Source organism: Centropristis striata, chromosome 22 (assembly GCF_030273125.1).
Source record: "Centropristis striata isolate RG_2023a ecotype Rhode Island chromosome 22, C.striata_1.0, whole genome shotgun sequence".
Lineage (NCBI taxonomy): Eukaryota > Metazoa > Chordata > Actinopteri > Perciformes > Serranidae > Centropristis > Centropristis striata.
The window spans coordinates 20,091,497-20,109,102 of NC_081538.1; the positions used below are offsets into that span (position 1 = coordinate 20,091,497).

The 17,606-nt window shown below is 39.3% G+C and overlaps 1 protein-coding gene across 4 annotated transcripts in view; it reads right to left on the reverse strand.

Moving 5' to 3' along the window:
- sbf1 (SET binding factor 1) overlaps nt 1-12,387 on the reverse strand; it is a 73,731-nt gene extending 61,344 nt beyond the window's left edge. For all 4 annotated transcript variants that reach the window (XM_059325427.1, XM_059325426.1, XM_059325425.1 and 1 more), the window contains exon 1: nt 12,195-12,387. In XM_059325427.1, the coding sequence (XP_059181410.1) occupies nt 12,195-12,249 (55 nt within the window). In that variant the 5' untranslated portion in view covers nt 12,250-12,387. The remainder of the gene's footprint in view (nt 1-12,194) is intronic.
- Between the last annotated feature and the right edge of the window lie 5,219 nt (nt 12,388-17,606).

Here is a 17,606-nt window from a genome sequence, read left to right on the forward strand (position 1 = left end):
TTTAGGTTGCAGGTTGTTTCCGAAACAAATGTCACAGACTGATGATTAATACCATGAATTATATTTCCTCTCACTTCTCATTTTGTCTCTGCAGCTACAGGTGGCTGCTCTGCTTGAGTCTGAGCCACCAAACTGACTCAATAGAGGGGGGAAAGCTGCCAATGCTCACAGAACACAGGCCATCTACTTTCCAGTCACTCTGGGCAGTGTTTCACTAAAACTAAAATACATCCAGATTCAACTTCCACTAAACAAAACCATATCCTGGTCCGAAACAGCTTTAAAATTGCAGACAACAAAACACATTGCAATATTTTTATTTTAACTTCCAATGAATTGAAAGACGCTTTGGAAATTTTAAATAATTGTGGCATCTGTCAAAATAACAACAATGTGAATTTTACCAGCCATTTCTGAAGTGTGCTTGGAGGTGAAGGACCAATATCAATCTATGCATTCTGATGTATAGGTGAAAAGTTAACTCCATGACGCACTTTCAAGAGACTAGAGGTGATAAAATACAAAGGAAATCATTGTTTCCCCTAGGTTTACAACTTTAAGGGGGGCCCCACATATTTTCAAACATGCATGCCACCCCTGAAAGAAAATGTTGTACATTTTTAAGTAAAATGCATCGATCTTGTGCACTTTGAGAGCTAAATGAGAGCAAACACCTCACATTACATTTTATTTTATCCTACTTGTTAAATAATAGGAAAAAATTAGGAAAGTAAGGTAAAATACATTTAAAATAAATAAAATAACCCAAAAATAAATATATAAAAATTAAGGTGAAATAAATATAAAAAGATAATTTATTAATTTTTGAAAATAGGAAAGTAAAATGTATTTCAAGTAAATGTAATGATGCAAAAACAAGTATGTAAAAATAAATGTAAAACAAATATTTAGAAAATCAAAAATATATAAATAAATAATAGGAAAAATAAATAGGAAAATCAATCAATTGGGGAATTCATACAAAAGTAAATTATAAAGAACTTAATTCAATTAAACCATAATTCTACACATTAACTAATGCCCAAATGTATTTTTAATATAGTTTTTGGTGCATTTATGGTGCATTAACTGCATTTATTTATTTATCAAGTCATATATTTTTTTATTTTGGCAGGTTTCATCCTCCATAATGCTGGTATTTTGACACTATGGTTCTGTGTATAGAAAAATTATAACATAATCATCTCATTGGGTTAATACTCAGTTTACCTTGTAAGTAATGACACCCTGTTGCATTATGAGCCTTAACATCCTGAGATGACTGGACCCTTCAACAGTGTGGTAAAATCATCTATTTATATTTACATCTATATCACATAAACTATATTTTACATTGTGTTTTATAGACACAATGACATACAGGAAACATGGTGTAAATGCAAGCACAAGAACAAGATGCAAACAAGACTTCCCGTGCTGCCCCAGAATACTGCAACAGGAAACATGATAGCTGTGGGCTAACTCAATCACAACTTATCTTCTGCCACCCAGACCTCTGTCTTTCCTCAGCAATCCATTACATCCCAACCACTCTTCTTTCCTCTGTTATCAGCTCTACTATTATTCTTTAGCCAGATTTTATGCAGTTGCAATTTAAAAAGTCTTAAAACTCTTTCTCCTACCACAGCAGCACCCACGCACATGGCCCGGAAATGACTGCTTGTTACTTGGGAAACCAATAGCCAAGAAACAGACATGTGCATGATGTCTCATAACCAAACAGGAACCAGACCAAGTGACAGTGGAGGCAGACAGCTAGGTTTAGGCTGAATCTGAAGCTGACTGACTTTATTTGAATCCCCCAAATAAATGCTTTAAAATTTCCCCTGAACACTGAAGGAGTCAAATGTGACACATAAGGTTCTGTGAGGGAGCAGTGTTATGTCAGTGATAGCATTAGCTAACATAACACAACAAATAAATCAAATGATGCTCAGGTTATTCAGTAAAAGTGTTGAAAGTAAAATCCTCTTTGTCTGAGACCTTAAAAAAGTCAACTGATTGAGAGAGAGAGAGAGAGAGAGAGAGAGAGAGAGAGAGAGAGAGAGAGGGCTAAAACTAACTTCTTCTCAGCTATGACTACCCAGCATTTTCCTCACCAATGTATGGACTCTGGTATGCTTGGGCCATTGTGTGCAAAACTCCATCATACCATCGACCCTCCTAAGCACCATCAATAGCCGATTTAATTTGTGTATGTCACTGTATAAGCCCGTATATGTCTCTGCTTACAACGACTACATCACCTTTCATGGATATGGGTGGCAATTACTCTCTTATTAACACTGAACGTAAGATGTTAATGTTAGACTTTGGTGTAAGCTAACGTTAGCCTGCTAGGTCTAATTAGCCACCTAGCACAGATCGCCTGGTATTGATCACAATGCACATTTTAGTAAGTCCTGTTAGTCGCGTTAGTCCCGCCCTCCAGCCCCCAGCGTAATCGGTTCATGGTTCGAGACCAGCAAAGACCTGGTGACGCTCTGGAACCAGTTTGACTGGGCAAGCATTGGCAAATGCAAACCTACTCATTTTCACTTAATTCATGTTTGCTCACATGCTCTATGAAAACCATTTTCCTGAATGTGCATTTATTATAATGAACAAAATAGTACTGTTTGATGAATATTGTGAATTTACAAGATTATTTCTTTTTACCGTATTTGCCCTGAATGGCTATGGGGATTAAAATAACTGAAACAAACAGATGTAACATAAGAAAACCTTCCTCAAGACTGCCCATTCATAGTGTTTGGTAGTTTTTTTTAAGTAATGTTATTTTCTTTGTGCATATCAGACAGTAAGCGAGTAAGTAATAAAAACATAAGACTTAGCTATTAACGAGGCAGAACAAGATGTACATTTAACCTCTCTATTTGCATATTGAACCTTGTGCTGCTGCAGCCTTTATTTTATTGCTGACAGCACGTTCCAACTTGTACCACCACTGTGTTGAAAGGTTTGCATAAAAAAAACACTCCTACTACTCTAGTAAGGTTGCAATCGTGACATTTATATCCTGTAAAACTTACTCTGGTGCTTTTCTTACACAGGAGACCAACATGTTAAAGTGCCATCAAGTTTCTGCAACATGTACGTGCATGTCTGAAGGGGTTACAGTGCTGTATGTGGAGCTCAGATGTTATGTTGGTGGTGTGACGAAATTAAAACAGCACACTATGTACCACAAAGTCTGTATTTACAAGTACGGTTTGATATTTTTGTGAAAGCTGAATATAAACTTTACAAAAGCAATCTTAATGTGCAGGTTCAAACTATACAATCAAGCTGAGACCAACTATCAGCATGATGTAACATTCTGGTCATATCTCACTGTCAGAGGAACCAGTAGAAAACAACACAGAGCTGTCAGGGGGGAGGGGAGAGAAGCATGAATACAGTTCAGTCATATCGACTTCAAACCAGGTCTGGGACCATAACAGTCCTTTAATCTGTTCATTCAAACCAATCACAGGCTACATGTAAGATTAGAGCACAGTGGGTGTCTGGGAGGCAGATTTCCTTTTTTTCTGAACGACAGGTTTGACCAGGAGGCCATCTTAATAAAGATGAGACTTAATCTTCTATCACGAGTCACACTCTGCATTAATTTAGCCACCACGGAGATAATTGCTGAAAAATAAGGGGCCTTCTTTCAAAATCACATATGAATATTTTAGGCTAATAACATCAAATCAAGCCTTGGATATGATTGATTGTTGTTTAATTGACATTTATGTTAAACTGGATTTTCCCGTAAACCCCTAGACGTATGCAGGCTAAACTAGGGATGCACTGATTCAATATTAATATCAGGCCACAATGGGGTCGATCTCGTCAGTTGAATTTAGGGCTGGGCGATAAAAAAAGATATATCGATATATTTTTAAATGTGATATGGAATTAGACCATATCTCATATATCAGTATAGTTCAAATTTGCACTGTGATCCTTGCTCCAGGCAAGCTGCGGCTTTTATTTAAGATATTTTTTTTGTTAAACGTGCACTTTATGGAGCTTTGAATTTTTTTAAAAGGTGCTCCTATTGTTATTCAGTATTTATGTTCTCTTAAATAAACGGTTTCAATAAAACTACTTGTGACATTTCATATTTGGCTTCGACTTTTACTGAAAATTCGCTCTCACTTAGCGCTAAAAATATCGGGATGTATATCTTATATCGATATTCAGCCCAAATATATCGGGATATGACTTTTGGTCCATATTGCCCAGCTCTAGTTGCATTCTATGTTGATGTTTACACATGTGTGTATTACATCATGCGTCAGCTGCATGCCACTTCATTTCGCTATTACGGATCAACTGGAATTCGCCAGATGACACAGTCACTCGTTAATCCAGAACACCGGTCGAAAAAAGACACGATGCAGAAAAGCAGTTAACTTTGTCAGATGCACTGCAACAACGAGGGACACTACCCTGTGAAAGTGCAAAGAGGGATTTAACTTCCACTACAAAATACAGTAGCAGAAGTTTAACACTTTTTTCAAAATAAAAAGTAATCACACTATGTGATTACAATTACATTCTGTTTTAATTTTATGCAATTTTTGTTTTATAATGACATTTTAATTTCAGGTTTTAATAATTTGTTGCTGCATTTAAAAGGTTAACAATTGAATTGTGATTTCTGTTAAATTTGAGGAATTTTCTTCACCACGCTGCTGGATTTATTATTTTATTAAATAACAAATCAGTACATTTCTTTGCATTTTGTTTTACAAAGTTTGGAAAGGCAATGTCAAGCCTGATGTTGCTTTACACTAAAAAGAATGGTCGTCATTTGCACACAGTGAGGCATAAAGCCTATTAATTAAACGCTGGTATCTGATCAGTATCGGAATTGAAAAGGTTAGTTAGTGCATCCCTAGTAATAATAGTAGGACAGTCAAGTGTGTGTGTTTAGCTCAGATATGTCTGTAGGAAACAGCAGGACAGAGATGACGAACGCTCCAGAGGTATGAGAAAAATTCCTTTCTAGTTTTTTTTATATGGACACAGCCAAGTTACAATGACATAACTGTGAGTACCAATTGGAGAAGCCTCACACATCCAACTCTAATCCTCACAACCCCCTATCTTCAAATCAAAACTGCTCCGGACAGGCTGGAATCACCCCTCGGGGATTTGAACGATTGCTCCCTGGAGCACCAACACTCTGACTGTGAGCAACAGTGACTCAGCCTTTGTCCTGAGAGGGGACAGAGAAATTCTCGGGATTCCAGGGAAACCATCAAAGCACCAAGGAGCAGGGCGTCCCCAACACCCCCTCACACACACAAACACAAAACTACTATCACCTATCACCACGCCATGTTTAGTGGAATAATTTAGGTATTTTTCCTTATCTAATTTCAACTTAAAAAACTGTTTCCAGTCCTAAAAGGCGGATAGTCAATGTGCTGGAAATGTGTGTTAAAATGCACCCCTGTTAAAGACCGCCTTAAGAACAGGAAATATGATTCTAACTGCAATAAATCTTTTAATGTGCATACTACCCTACTCCCTCAATCTAGGGCAAAGACCAAGTCCTTTGTTGCCCCCCTGGGATGCAAATCACAATTACTTAGGTAACACACACACACACACACACACTTGGATTAAGATTTGAGTATACAATGAATGACAGGGGAATATGTCTCTGCTGACAAAAGTGTTCTGCTGACTGTGTATGGGTAAAGAAGCATGTGTGTGTATCTGCATCCCGACCCCCATCACACACACACACACACACACACACATGCGCACAGATACTCTCTGTATCTGGGTAGTAGGAATGAGGGAATGAGGGCAGCGTTGGGGCCCTGGGGCCACAGTCTTCCTCATGAATAACAAGTATTCAGCACAGCAGACAGACTGCTGTAATAGAGCCACACAAACACACACATGCACACACCAGGACAAGGACAACATCTAATGTTGGAGTTCTCCCTGACGCTGTGGCGTGATGACATCTGTCTGTAAAGACTTTGAACATGTTTCCTGCTCTTTTCATTGCATAACTATGATCATTAAAATTATTTTTTACTGATTGACTGAGTGGACTACTTCTACGTTCACAGTGGCTCTACACTGTAATAAATGATTCTGTAGTCATTTCATTTTACTAAATATATTTGATCAAATGTATTAAATATAAATGTGTCCTTGATTTTGAGGCAGTTGTTTAAGTAACTTTAATGTAAAAATGTTTGAGATAGAATCTACTTATTTTGATCACGTTAAATATAATCTTTATGTGTATGTAATTCTAAATCAAGACAATTTTGAATGAATCCAACACAATAGAATTAGTCTGTTTTTAATTGACAGGCACTTCCTGTTAAGTTGTTATTAACTCAACTTGTAACATAGTTAGATTTAATTAATAATATTGCGTGCAGTCTGTTGCCTCAATTTTGTTGAGTAGCTATTGTTTATCTTTTTTTACAGTGTACTGGATTAAATTTATAACCCTACAAGTGGCTACAAGACAGAGAGAGATATAAGTGTTTAAGCAAAACTAGTGCAGATGTAAATAAAGTGGACAAACATCCGCTAAAATGTACATGCCATGAGACGGGCATCTCACTAATGTTACACATTTTACTACTGGATACTAATTACTAGTATCTAAAATATTCAAATCATAGAAACGACCATTAACTATTCCTACCACATTGCCCACAAAATAGCAAAGTCATATTGACCAAATGTGGTCAGCCATCTACTAGATTTTGACCTAGTTTTGTTGTTATTACTGCTATAATTAAGCTCTTATATTAAGGTTGGAAGAATGTATGAGCTATGCGCCATTGGTTGAGTACATCACTGTTGTCTTTTGCCAAATCAAAGGTGTGCCTACAAAATTGGCCGTGAGAGCTCCAGTGGCTGTGTTGTGGTTAAATTAAGGATGAGCCACTGTTAAACCTGCAGCTGGAGATCATAGACGGATAGGTCTGGCTATGTGGAACTACACAGTATGATATATCTTACTTTATGAGCTGCTTTAACAAAAAATATTTCCTGCTACCTTCACCTCAAACTATTAGCATCATGACAAGTCACAGACTGCTCAATATGCGACAAGCACTAACCGCAACTTGCAGACCAAAGGGGGGTAAACGTTGCCATGGCAATGCAGCAAACACACAGAGACAGCCACAAACATTCAGGCAGCCATCTGAATGGCAGACATACAGACGCACACATACACACACAGTGCACCGCAGCCACGACCCAGCGGCACTCTGTCCCCCCTATGAAAGGCAGATTGTGAGGGTTATTTCTGGAGGGCCTGCAAAGGCTGCAGCCCTGCTCTGGAGTGATGGAGGAAGTGGCTGCCCACAGGCAGGCACTGCTGGCAGCATCACACACACTCCTCTCTCCTCCCCTCACTCACTCGCTTCATCTTGCTTTAAATCTGAGAGGTTTCTATTTCCCCGCTGAGCTTTATGTAGCCTCATCATGTAGGCCTAGCTACTGAATGCACCTGTGTGCACATCATTAATTAGTCACCTCTTTTCACAATAACGGAAATCCCTACTTCAATATTACAGCAACAGTTTGAATCTGGCAATAGTTTTGCCAGATTTATCCCGACTCACAACACCTTGATGGCCTTGAGGTTTAAAGCACCAACCATGAATCACAACATGATTCAGTGCTACATCCACAACGTTTGTCATTCCTTCCCATGTCATCACTTAACAGTCGATTTGCAAAACAAAAACCTGGAGGAGGAGCTGGCTAACGCAGCTAAACAGCCCAAAGAGCTGGACAGAGATGCTACTGGCGCCAGCAAAGCCAGCAGAGCATCAGGGCCCAATCGGAAGAACAATAAAATACAGCACCTGTGGATGAGTGAGGAGATGACTGCTGAACGTCAAATAAAATGTATGCTCTCCTCGTTCAATAGTTGTTAATAAAAGTTGTATATGTATGCAATACTAGTTGTTGAGAAAACCATATTCAAACACATTCAGAGAGAGTTTAAATAGCTATTTTTGTTCTCAATTCCTATCATTTTGGTGCTTATTATATTTCTTTGCCCCTGGCTAAAACCTCTTTGGAGGGCACCAAAAATTTCTGTGCATTACAAAACCCAGCTTAGTTTGCAAAATTAGTTTCTAAAAGCATAAGTTTTCACAGGTTACATTTGTTTACAAAGAACCAGCAATACAAAAACTATACCTGAAGACAACAACTTTGCCTTGAATTGTCCAGAATTGGGAAGTTTCTATCAAAAAATACATTAAAAGACTTGAAGATAAAATACAAGCCGGTTTTAAGTACTTTACAGTACTAAGGTTTGACACCCAAGCCTTAGGGTGAAAACAAAACCACTGTCAGTGAGTCTATTGTCACTTTATTAACTCAAATCTCAACTGACAAATCAGGTAATAAAACTGGTGTCAAGAGTGAAATATCAAACCATTTTGTGATTATAACAGTAGCATAGCACATTGTTAGCAATGTTACACTTTTATGATCATGACAAAAGTCCCTGGCAGTAACAGAAAAAACCTGACATTCATAAACACAACAGCCTGCATGCATGCATGCATGCTCAGTCCGCCCTGGGTGCACTTCTTTGTGTCCTCACTGGCCTCCAATGTTGTGAATGGTCCAAACTTGACTGCAGGCTGTAGGGGTGTGTGTAAGTGTGGGACTATGTGTGTAGAAGAGGCTGGGCTTCAGTGGAGGATCTGTGTGCCAGAGCTGTCACTCCAACTTGAAAACAACCATTCTGCATTCTGTTTGGGGGCCGCTGCTGCAATGACCGACACTCTAAAACTGCACCGCCAGAGGCACACAGATGGAGCCACAATAGAGCCTGTATGTCAGCATCTGTGTGTGTGTTTGTGTGAATGCAAGCGAGTGTGTCGCTTCAGTGTCTTGGATGAGACCGCCTCGCACAGTCGGCACACACAAACACACGCCCCTTTCCTGGTTTTCAGACACGCACACGGAGACAATCTGGATTCTCGCTCTAAACACAACTCTCCCTCAGGTCCTCTCCCCAGTTTCCTGTTTGGGCCTCGGACTGCATATCCATTTAGCTGCTGCGGGACTCGGTGCAGTGGAGGAACCGCTGTCAAAACACAGTGACATGCTGTGGGGTTTCTCAAGAGCCCCTTGCGAGAATGACCACACCCCAGCAACTGTGGGCTCTTCCCAAGCCACAAGCAGCCATCTTGGCTCTAAGTAAGATCAACTGATAGTATAATTTAACATCTAGGTTGAGCACAATGTGAGCAACATGACACCATAGAGACAAATGTAGCGGGTGAATGGTAGACTCAAGGCTCTGCCCCAGGGTTAGCATCTGTTAAACAAGCCAAACTGTCACTTGGTGAACAAAAGCTCTATCCTAAATCAAAAAAGAGTAGGTTAGAAACAGCTCTGCTGGCGCAATGTTCTGTTTGTAAACACCCACAGGGTTTCTGTTGGTCGCGGCGCTCTGAGAGACAGATGAGCAGCGATGATGTCAGCCCTGAAAACCTGTCAGTGCCCACGCTTGCAAAACATTCCACTGAATGAGTGACAACCAGCAACCACACACACACACACACACACACACAGGATGTATGAAATATTTAAACACAAGAGGAAACTCCACCGTGCTTCAGAATTCCTGGTATTCTTACAACCGAGGACTATTCATTCTTGATTCGAAGCCAATGTTTTCTTTACAGTCATGAAGCACAAAGGCTTGAATAATTAAAATAAAAATTATAATCAAAAACTATGTATGCTTGCACAAAAATTTGGAAATCTAGGGCATCAGAGTTTAAATTCAACCCCAACCCATGGCATACAAAGTGGTACAAGAGCCAGGTCTGTCACTATGTGATGGAGCCCAAAAAGACTTTCTCCCATTCTATCAGGAAAGAGACGTCTTTAAATCTGCAGATGGGCCCGCAAAATTACTTATTCACTTTTTAGAATATGATTAATTTAGTCTAATAACATATTGTTATATGTTACAAAGTCTAGAAGAGACATATGACTAAATTCTGTTATTCCCATTCATGTTAGCAGAGCGCTAAACTGGAAGTAGACAGCCAAACTGGTCAAAGTTTTGAGCGCAATTGCTCTATGGACCCCATAGATGCGGTAGAGCCATAGAAGCCAAAGACGATCCAGGTATTTTTTTAATGCACAGAAGTTCAACCTTTTTGGCTTCATGTGCCACTGAGAAACTTTCATAGGAAGTAATGTGGCCCTCCTATAAACACTGTATCCAGTTCTTTATATAGCCATGGTCTACTCTGCCAAAACCAAAGAAGGAGAAGGAATATGCCTCTGATTTGTTGACAGACTTGACCCAATCATGGATTGTCTTGCCCTCCATAGACTACACACACACACAGTGGCCTGTAAAGAATCAGTGAAAAATGGATTGCAAAACCGAAAACCAACAAAAACAACCAAAAGTACTTTGGTTGTTGCATACAACATTTAAGCTCTCACATCATAATGAATATCAACTCAAAAGTGCCAAATACGGCACTGAACAGATGATAGATATCCATCTTCATGGAGCTAATCAAACATGTGATGCACATATCGTTTTTTGCGTCACACATTTCCAATTAAATGCATCAGTGCATGTTACACTTGATCATATTAGATCATATATTGTAACCAAAGCTACTGTTGTGTGAGGAACCAGACAAAATTAGAAGCAAAAGACAGTACCAGAAGTAGACTGTGCAGAAGCATACTGCAGATGGTAAACTCAGAAATGTAATAATGGCTGTCAGTGTATTAGATTATTACAATAAGGATAACGATAAGAATAATCTCATTGAAGCTATTGCAGATGTTTAACACACTGCCTTCACCTAGGAACTTCAGTATGGCTGAAGTTACTGTAAACAATGAGGAAGCAGTAGTGGGGCAACGCCAACAATCATCATCATCCTTAAGTGTTTGGTTTTACAAGGCATGGGAGCCTTGATCCATTAAAGCCACTGTGGCTTTAATGTCTGGTTCCCAGATGCTTTTTACAGGCTTGTTCTGCTCTGCATTGCATTGAGGCAGGGTAGAACAGGAAGGGGAGTTTCTGCAGCGTTTGCAGTGTCCACGTTATAACATCCTGTATTCACCCCCTTCTGAAAAAAATACAAGGTGCAATAAGTGCGTTCATGCAATGAGAAAAGTGATGTAGGTTGCTCCAGCATCATCAAGATAAAAGCCAGTTCTCTGCCTGCTTTTAGCCACAGAGGGCTTGTCATGTTACAATTTGCCTCTTATGAATAAATGATAGGCAAAAATCCACTCTATATAAAAGACTCTACCACGTTACAAGCTGCATGCTTTCATTGGATATGCGGGTTGAATATTTCATGATTAAACGGGCCATTATACTGCACAGATCTAGGCCAAGGCTCCAGCTGAAGGGAGGGGGGGCTCAGATAACGGTCCAAACCCCGGTCCGAGGGGGCTCAGGGAGGGGCAAAGCGATCTGGGTTAATCCACACAAAACACAGACAAAGAAAACAATCAGCAACTCCGCTGAGGAGAAGCATCGATTTCCAGTTTGAAAATCACGCTGAAAATGAAGTACAAGTGGAAATCTGCAGGGTTTTCGTAGTGTGACTGTCCCAAGTTAAGTGCTCAGGAGTCTGCAGCCACATCACTGACAACTCTCAGTCCAGCTCATTCTGTGTGGAGTTCTGATTTTAAAATGCCACTTCTTAAAGGCATTAGCATGTGTGAATGGTAGACAAATGGGGAAGATGTAGCTGAAACTGTGAATAAATCCGTCTTAGGTCACAGCCGACCAAGCAGCCAGCCCGGCTAATGTTAGCTCTTAGCAAGTAAAGTTAGCCCAAGTTTGCTGTCAACAGAGTAAGCCCGTGTATTTTGCTAAAGCTAAAACATGCCTGAGAGTTAAACATTGCAGTGGAGTTGTGCATTCATTGTATTCCCCCGTCACAAATGTGGGATACCAGCTGACAGGCTAGCGTTTAAGCACACTAATCCCGTAAGGCCTGTGCGACCTCGGCCTAAAGTTGAAGGCTAACTGCCAGCTGACAGCACCTAGCGTCGGTCACTTGTGAGCGGCGGCCCGGCCCGTCCCCGCCTCCCTCCCCGCCTCCTGTTTACCCACAGCTAATAATACGCCGTTAAAGCTAGCAGGAGAGGCTAACTCCAGTACCCACCTCGCTTGTCGAGGTCGTAACCGACCACTACATAGTAGTCGGCGAGCCTGGCCATCTTTGGAGCTCACGGCGACAAGCCTTTCTCGCTAAATCCTCTTTTCTTTTTGCCGTCAATTGTCCATTTACGTCCTACCGGCGACAGACACATGACGGGCGACAGTAGCATCCTTCCAGCTGCACCCCGCCGCCATACTGTCAGTCTGCCGTGCCCTGACAGCGGAGAGCCGCGAGTCTGCGCACTGAGGGACCTCAGGGAGGGGCCGCTCGGCAGGAATGTCCCGTGTGAAGAGCCAAACCAGCTCAGGGGCCAAAAGTCTGACCAAAACCTATAATAAACCTAACAATTACGTCGCTAGAGGGGTGAAATGTGGCGACGACTCTTGTTGCCCCAAACAGAAGAGGAAATAACGTAGGTGCTTTAAATCCTATAGTGATATAATTTCTGAGGGTCTCTCAGAAGAGAAATTACTGTTGATAAAATAATGTATAACCCCATTAGTATATTGCTTGCAAAGGTCAGCTATTGAGTAGTCAGTTAAATTTGACACATTCAAAATGTATTACATTTTTTATTGTTTTACACTTATTACTTATCTAATAAATAAAGATGAATAATGAATGTTTGGCAGGGACAAAATCATTGTTTTGTAAGTCACAAGTAGGTTACAAGGGCTACTACTACTACTACTACTAATAATAATAATAATAATAGAAATTATAATTATAATAATATTTTTAAATTATAAAAATCATGATTTTTAAAAATATATTTGTTTCTTAAAACAGGTGTGGCTTAATTTTATCATTGAAGAAACATATTGCTGAGTATGCTTACATTGCACTTTCATAGCACATGGCTTGGTGGAGAGTATTTTTAAGTCAAAGCCTTGCCACAAACTAGAAGGGATTAATTGTTTGTTTGCTATATGCACTTCAGAGAAGAGATTGAACCCACAGTTTGTAGGTGTAATGGCTGTTTAGTGGGTGGGTGAATTCATGTATGACTTTTGGGGAAAGCCCTCCATGTTTACATGAATTAACAACTCAAGAATGACATTTTAGATGACGTGGTCCAGTCATAAACTCATTTGTTTGAGTGCATTTGTTATTGACATTGCCAGAAGGGATGTGGTTTGGAGCAAGTCTGTAAAAGCTCGACTGTAATATATCTGTTAGTGTTGTAGCCAGGGCTTTAATGAAACATCCACCTCTAATGTGGATCATGTAGCTCTGCTTAAGTTAAGTTTGGGAATTAGTAAACTGAATGTTGGAAACATGTAGTCATTTAAAGGCAAGTTCAGGCCAGAATTAAAATTCATCCATTAATTGAGTCCTTAGTTTTATAGGCATCCAAAAACATAGCCACAGTGCCAAACCACTTTGGTTAATGGAAGATCCTTTTAAAGCTTCTTAAAATGTCGAGAAGATGGATTTGACCAAACTGCTTGGGCAGCATTAATACAAGTTTCTGCTGCCAAACAATTTCCCAAACTCCAACATCCGTCTCTTTAATTTCCGATGTTTCCCAACTGACAATCCTTGTTCTGGTTGCAGCCTTTTAGGAAACTATAGTGAACTTTTGTCTGTGAAACACTTGAATGATGCTCAGTCAGGTTAGAGAAAACCTTGGCATGATGCTGCAGTGTCACTTTGGACTGGCAGATAATGTGTCAGTGGGATGTGAGGAAGGCCCACATCCGTGTAGCCTGTCCTTGGCTGTCAGCACTGTAACAGCCTCGAGAGAATTCCAACACTTCCTGCATCATGACCTTTGACCTAAAGTGCTTATCACTGTCTGGTTGAAAACAATCCCGAGCATGGGATGCCACATTTTTCTTTAAGAGCTTTGTTTTCCCAACACTCTGTAACAACTTGTCTTCCTCTTTTTCTCACACAGTTATCCGAGACTGAGTGAGCGGAGGAGCTGTTTGTTGAGAAACACAGACTTGGACAACCAAAGCTATGCTAACAGGAGATAACGTGCAACTCAAACCGGTTTGTGAGTACTATTTTCAGGGAGTCACGCTGAGGTCACAGCTGAGGTTTGTATTGTTACAGTTGGCGTTAACTGTATCTTAACCTTGAACCACACTTGACAAATTGCCAGAGAGACAGAAGGCAAATGAGACATAGAGACAGAAAAAGACAAGAGCAGCTCAGTCTCACTCAGACTCTCCCCCCGGGACAAGAATACACACAGTAATGAAGTTGTCTTTGCTAGACAAACATGAACTCTGCAAATGTGCAAGTTATTAGTAAAAAGGACGAGCTATGCTTATTATCAGGCTTTCTACCAGAACACGTCTACATGCTTTGATGTTAAAAAAAAAATAATAATTCTCTCACTGTGTTTCTGAATATACTTGTAATCACCCTTCCATTTTAGTGCCTGACTCTTTAAAACCTTTCACAGTGTTTACATTTCACATGCTGTATAATCAAAAAGACATGGCAATCTTACTTTTTACAATATTGGACCTTCAAGTGGAAACGTGTGCAGAGAAGATACTGATACAAGAGGACTAAAAGTTATTTAGTCAAAGAGACTGAAACTGAAAAGGAGTAAATTCTTTCACCACAGAAGCATAACATGAAGTGTAAAGTGTAGTTTCCATAGTATAGTACTTTACTCAAGTAAAACTTTGATCAGCCTGACTCTGTCAGAAGCTAACACAGTCTACATCCCCCCAAGTGTCAAATATACAACTGAGCTCACTATAATCCAAACTTTGCCCACACAATTATGATTTTATTGGATCGTCCATGTGCAATTATGATTTTCCAACATGCATTGAAATCAGTATATGCAGCAAGAAGAGGAAGAACAGGTCCAGAGCTCCACTCACTGTGAAGATTTGAACGCAAATGTATGTAGGAACATTGCTATTTCAGTATTTTGTTATTGTCTTAGGTTTTTCTTTTTTCCTCACTTTTATTTCTAAGAATAAATTAGAAAACAGCAGCAAGATGCCCGTCCCATCACTGATTCTGTATTTACAGCCCAATCAGAGCACACAGTCACTCTCTGCAGGATGCAACAACCATGTGACTTCCTGCAGACTAACCAACACAGAGGAAGTGGTTTGAAGGCCTTTTGCACATCACTGTTCATGGGGCTATTCCAGCTGTCAACTTCCCTTCAGTGCAGGTGAAGCATAGCACATGAAAACGCTTCATTAAGCAGGCCATGCACCCATTAAGTATAATTCCCCAGAGTGGAGACAAGCAGATGCTTACAGTCACAGCAGTGTTTAATTTGATACTGTCTCTCCACTGAGTAACACTCAAGCAAGGAACTGGACTATATTTTGTGGTGAATGATAAACCATAAACAAACACAGACTCCCGGTGTCAGGTATCTCACTGCTGTAATCAGACCTCCTTTATTTCTGCAAAGACAAAAGCAATGTGGCAGAGGGTTGTGTGTACAGTAAACTGCTGTAAACCCTGATTTGTAACATTTGTGTTTTTACACATAACACCTGAGGAAGATGACCACAGATTGAAAATCATGACAGGGTCGGTTTTTGGTTATGTCTCATGTGCCTATAAATCTTTTGTTTGAGTGAAGCATCAAAAAGTTTAGATCCTACACTTCCCATAATGCAACCTACATAATAAATGCCCTCATCTGTCAAGCATCACATCCTGTAATGCAAGCTATTTTGTTTTAAATTTGCAAACAGCAAACCCATGCCCATTTACATGGTCGTCCATTAAGTTGGAATCATTTTTTTAAAACACAATCCTCAGTTAATTGTAGTTTAATTTTTTATTGTGATATATTTGGAAGAGATTGATTAATACAGTTTTGTGAAGATATACACTTTATCTGTCAAGAATAAATCACATTGTCACAATCATTACATGGAAAGAGGTAAAAAAAAAAAAAAAAAATTAATTCCAACTTCATGTCATAATGCAAGCTTCTCTAGAGGCACAGAATATTTAAAAAAAAAGTCTGTTTCCACAGGCTGAGTAGTACTGATAACATGAGTAGTGAACTAATCTTCATGCATTTACAACTGCCAGTTTTAAATGTAAAAACTCAGTTTGAAATTAATTGTGTGCTCCTGTGAGGAGTAGGATACTCTTGCTTCAATTTTTTTATAACATTAAATATTAAGTATTATTTGTTTCAAGTTAAAATTATACTGCAAATTTCTGAATAGCGTAAACAACCCTTGTTGCACATTAAAATTCCATTCATTTCCCAAAATTATATTTCTTTAAAGGCTTTAAAGGTGTTATCACTCACTGGCCTGACCGAGCTAAAACATTGTGTAACAGTGCTAAAATTACAGAATAGTCATAAAGTCAATGAGCTGACTCTTCATTGTTTCACTTAAACCATGAATAGGCATAGTTATGTCTAGCTTGACTTTGCTAACATTAGCCAACATTTGCTAACAGACTGTCTGTGACAGTCTGTCACAAAAAAAAATCAAAAGAGAAAGGGTGCCATTTATTGCTCATGAGTGTAACATTTTATTTTAAAGGTGAATATGTGTTATTTAATATTTTAGAAGCTACAAGATAACTTTAAGCTAGTCTCAATTGGGCTGATAACCTGCCATAACAAGACTCTGATTGAGAATATACTTCAGGTTCATCAAATTTGGAATTGAAGTGGACTATTGTGTGGTATTATTCAACACTGAGAGATTTTTAAAAAAATTCAACAAATTGCATGACTATATTTATTCCTATGATATACTGATATTTTTTTTTATCAGATATCTAGCTGCGGTCAAAGCGGGCTTTTGGGAACTTTAGTTCGTGGAAAACAAGCAGTGATGTCAGTGTCATGTTTTAACCAAAAGGGAAGCCATTCATTTCAAGCGTGGACCACTATGAAATACAAAGTGATTAAATGACAGGAAAGAGGGTGGTGGGGGTGTGAAACCTGAAAGTTATTCTGGTCTAAGTGCAACACAGGGCAGTAGAAAGGTTTTGACTTGCGAAGGCAAAGATATACCAGTGTAGTCGTTGGTTTCCTGAAGTCAGGTGGTGTTGAGAAATGTCTTAAAGGAAGGCATATTGTGTGTTGGTGTTGAGTAAGTCAGCTGTAACACCTGAACACTACATGATGATTAAAAAGTGTATGAAAACTAGTTAGTAAGCGAGGACACATGTTTAAACTGGTAGCTAAAAGTATTGACTAAACCGTTAAAATGATTAGCTAAGAGTAGACAAGACCTATGGATAAATGGTTGAAAGTTATGGATGGTTGAAATAGCTTGCTAAAAGTACTGATATAACGGTTGAAATAATTAGCTAAAAGTAATGGATAAATGGTTGAAATAGTTCACTTGAAATAGGGATATTGGATAAGTGACTAAAATGTTAAGCAAAAAGTTTGAACTAAATAGTTAAAATAATTAGCTAAAAGTGATGGACAACTGAAATAGT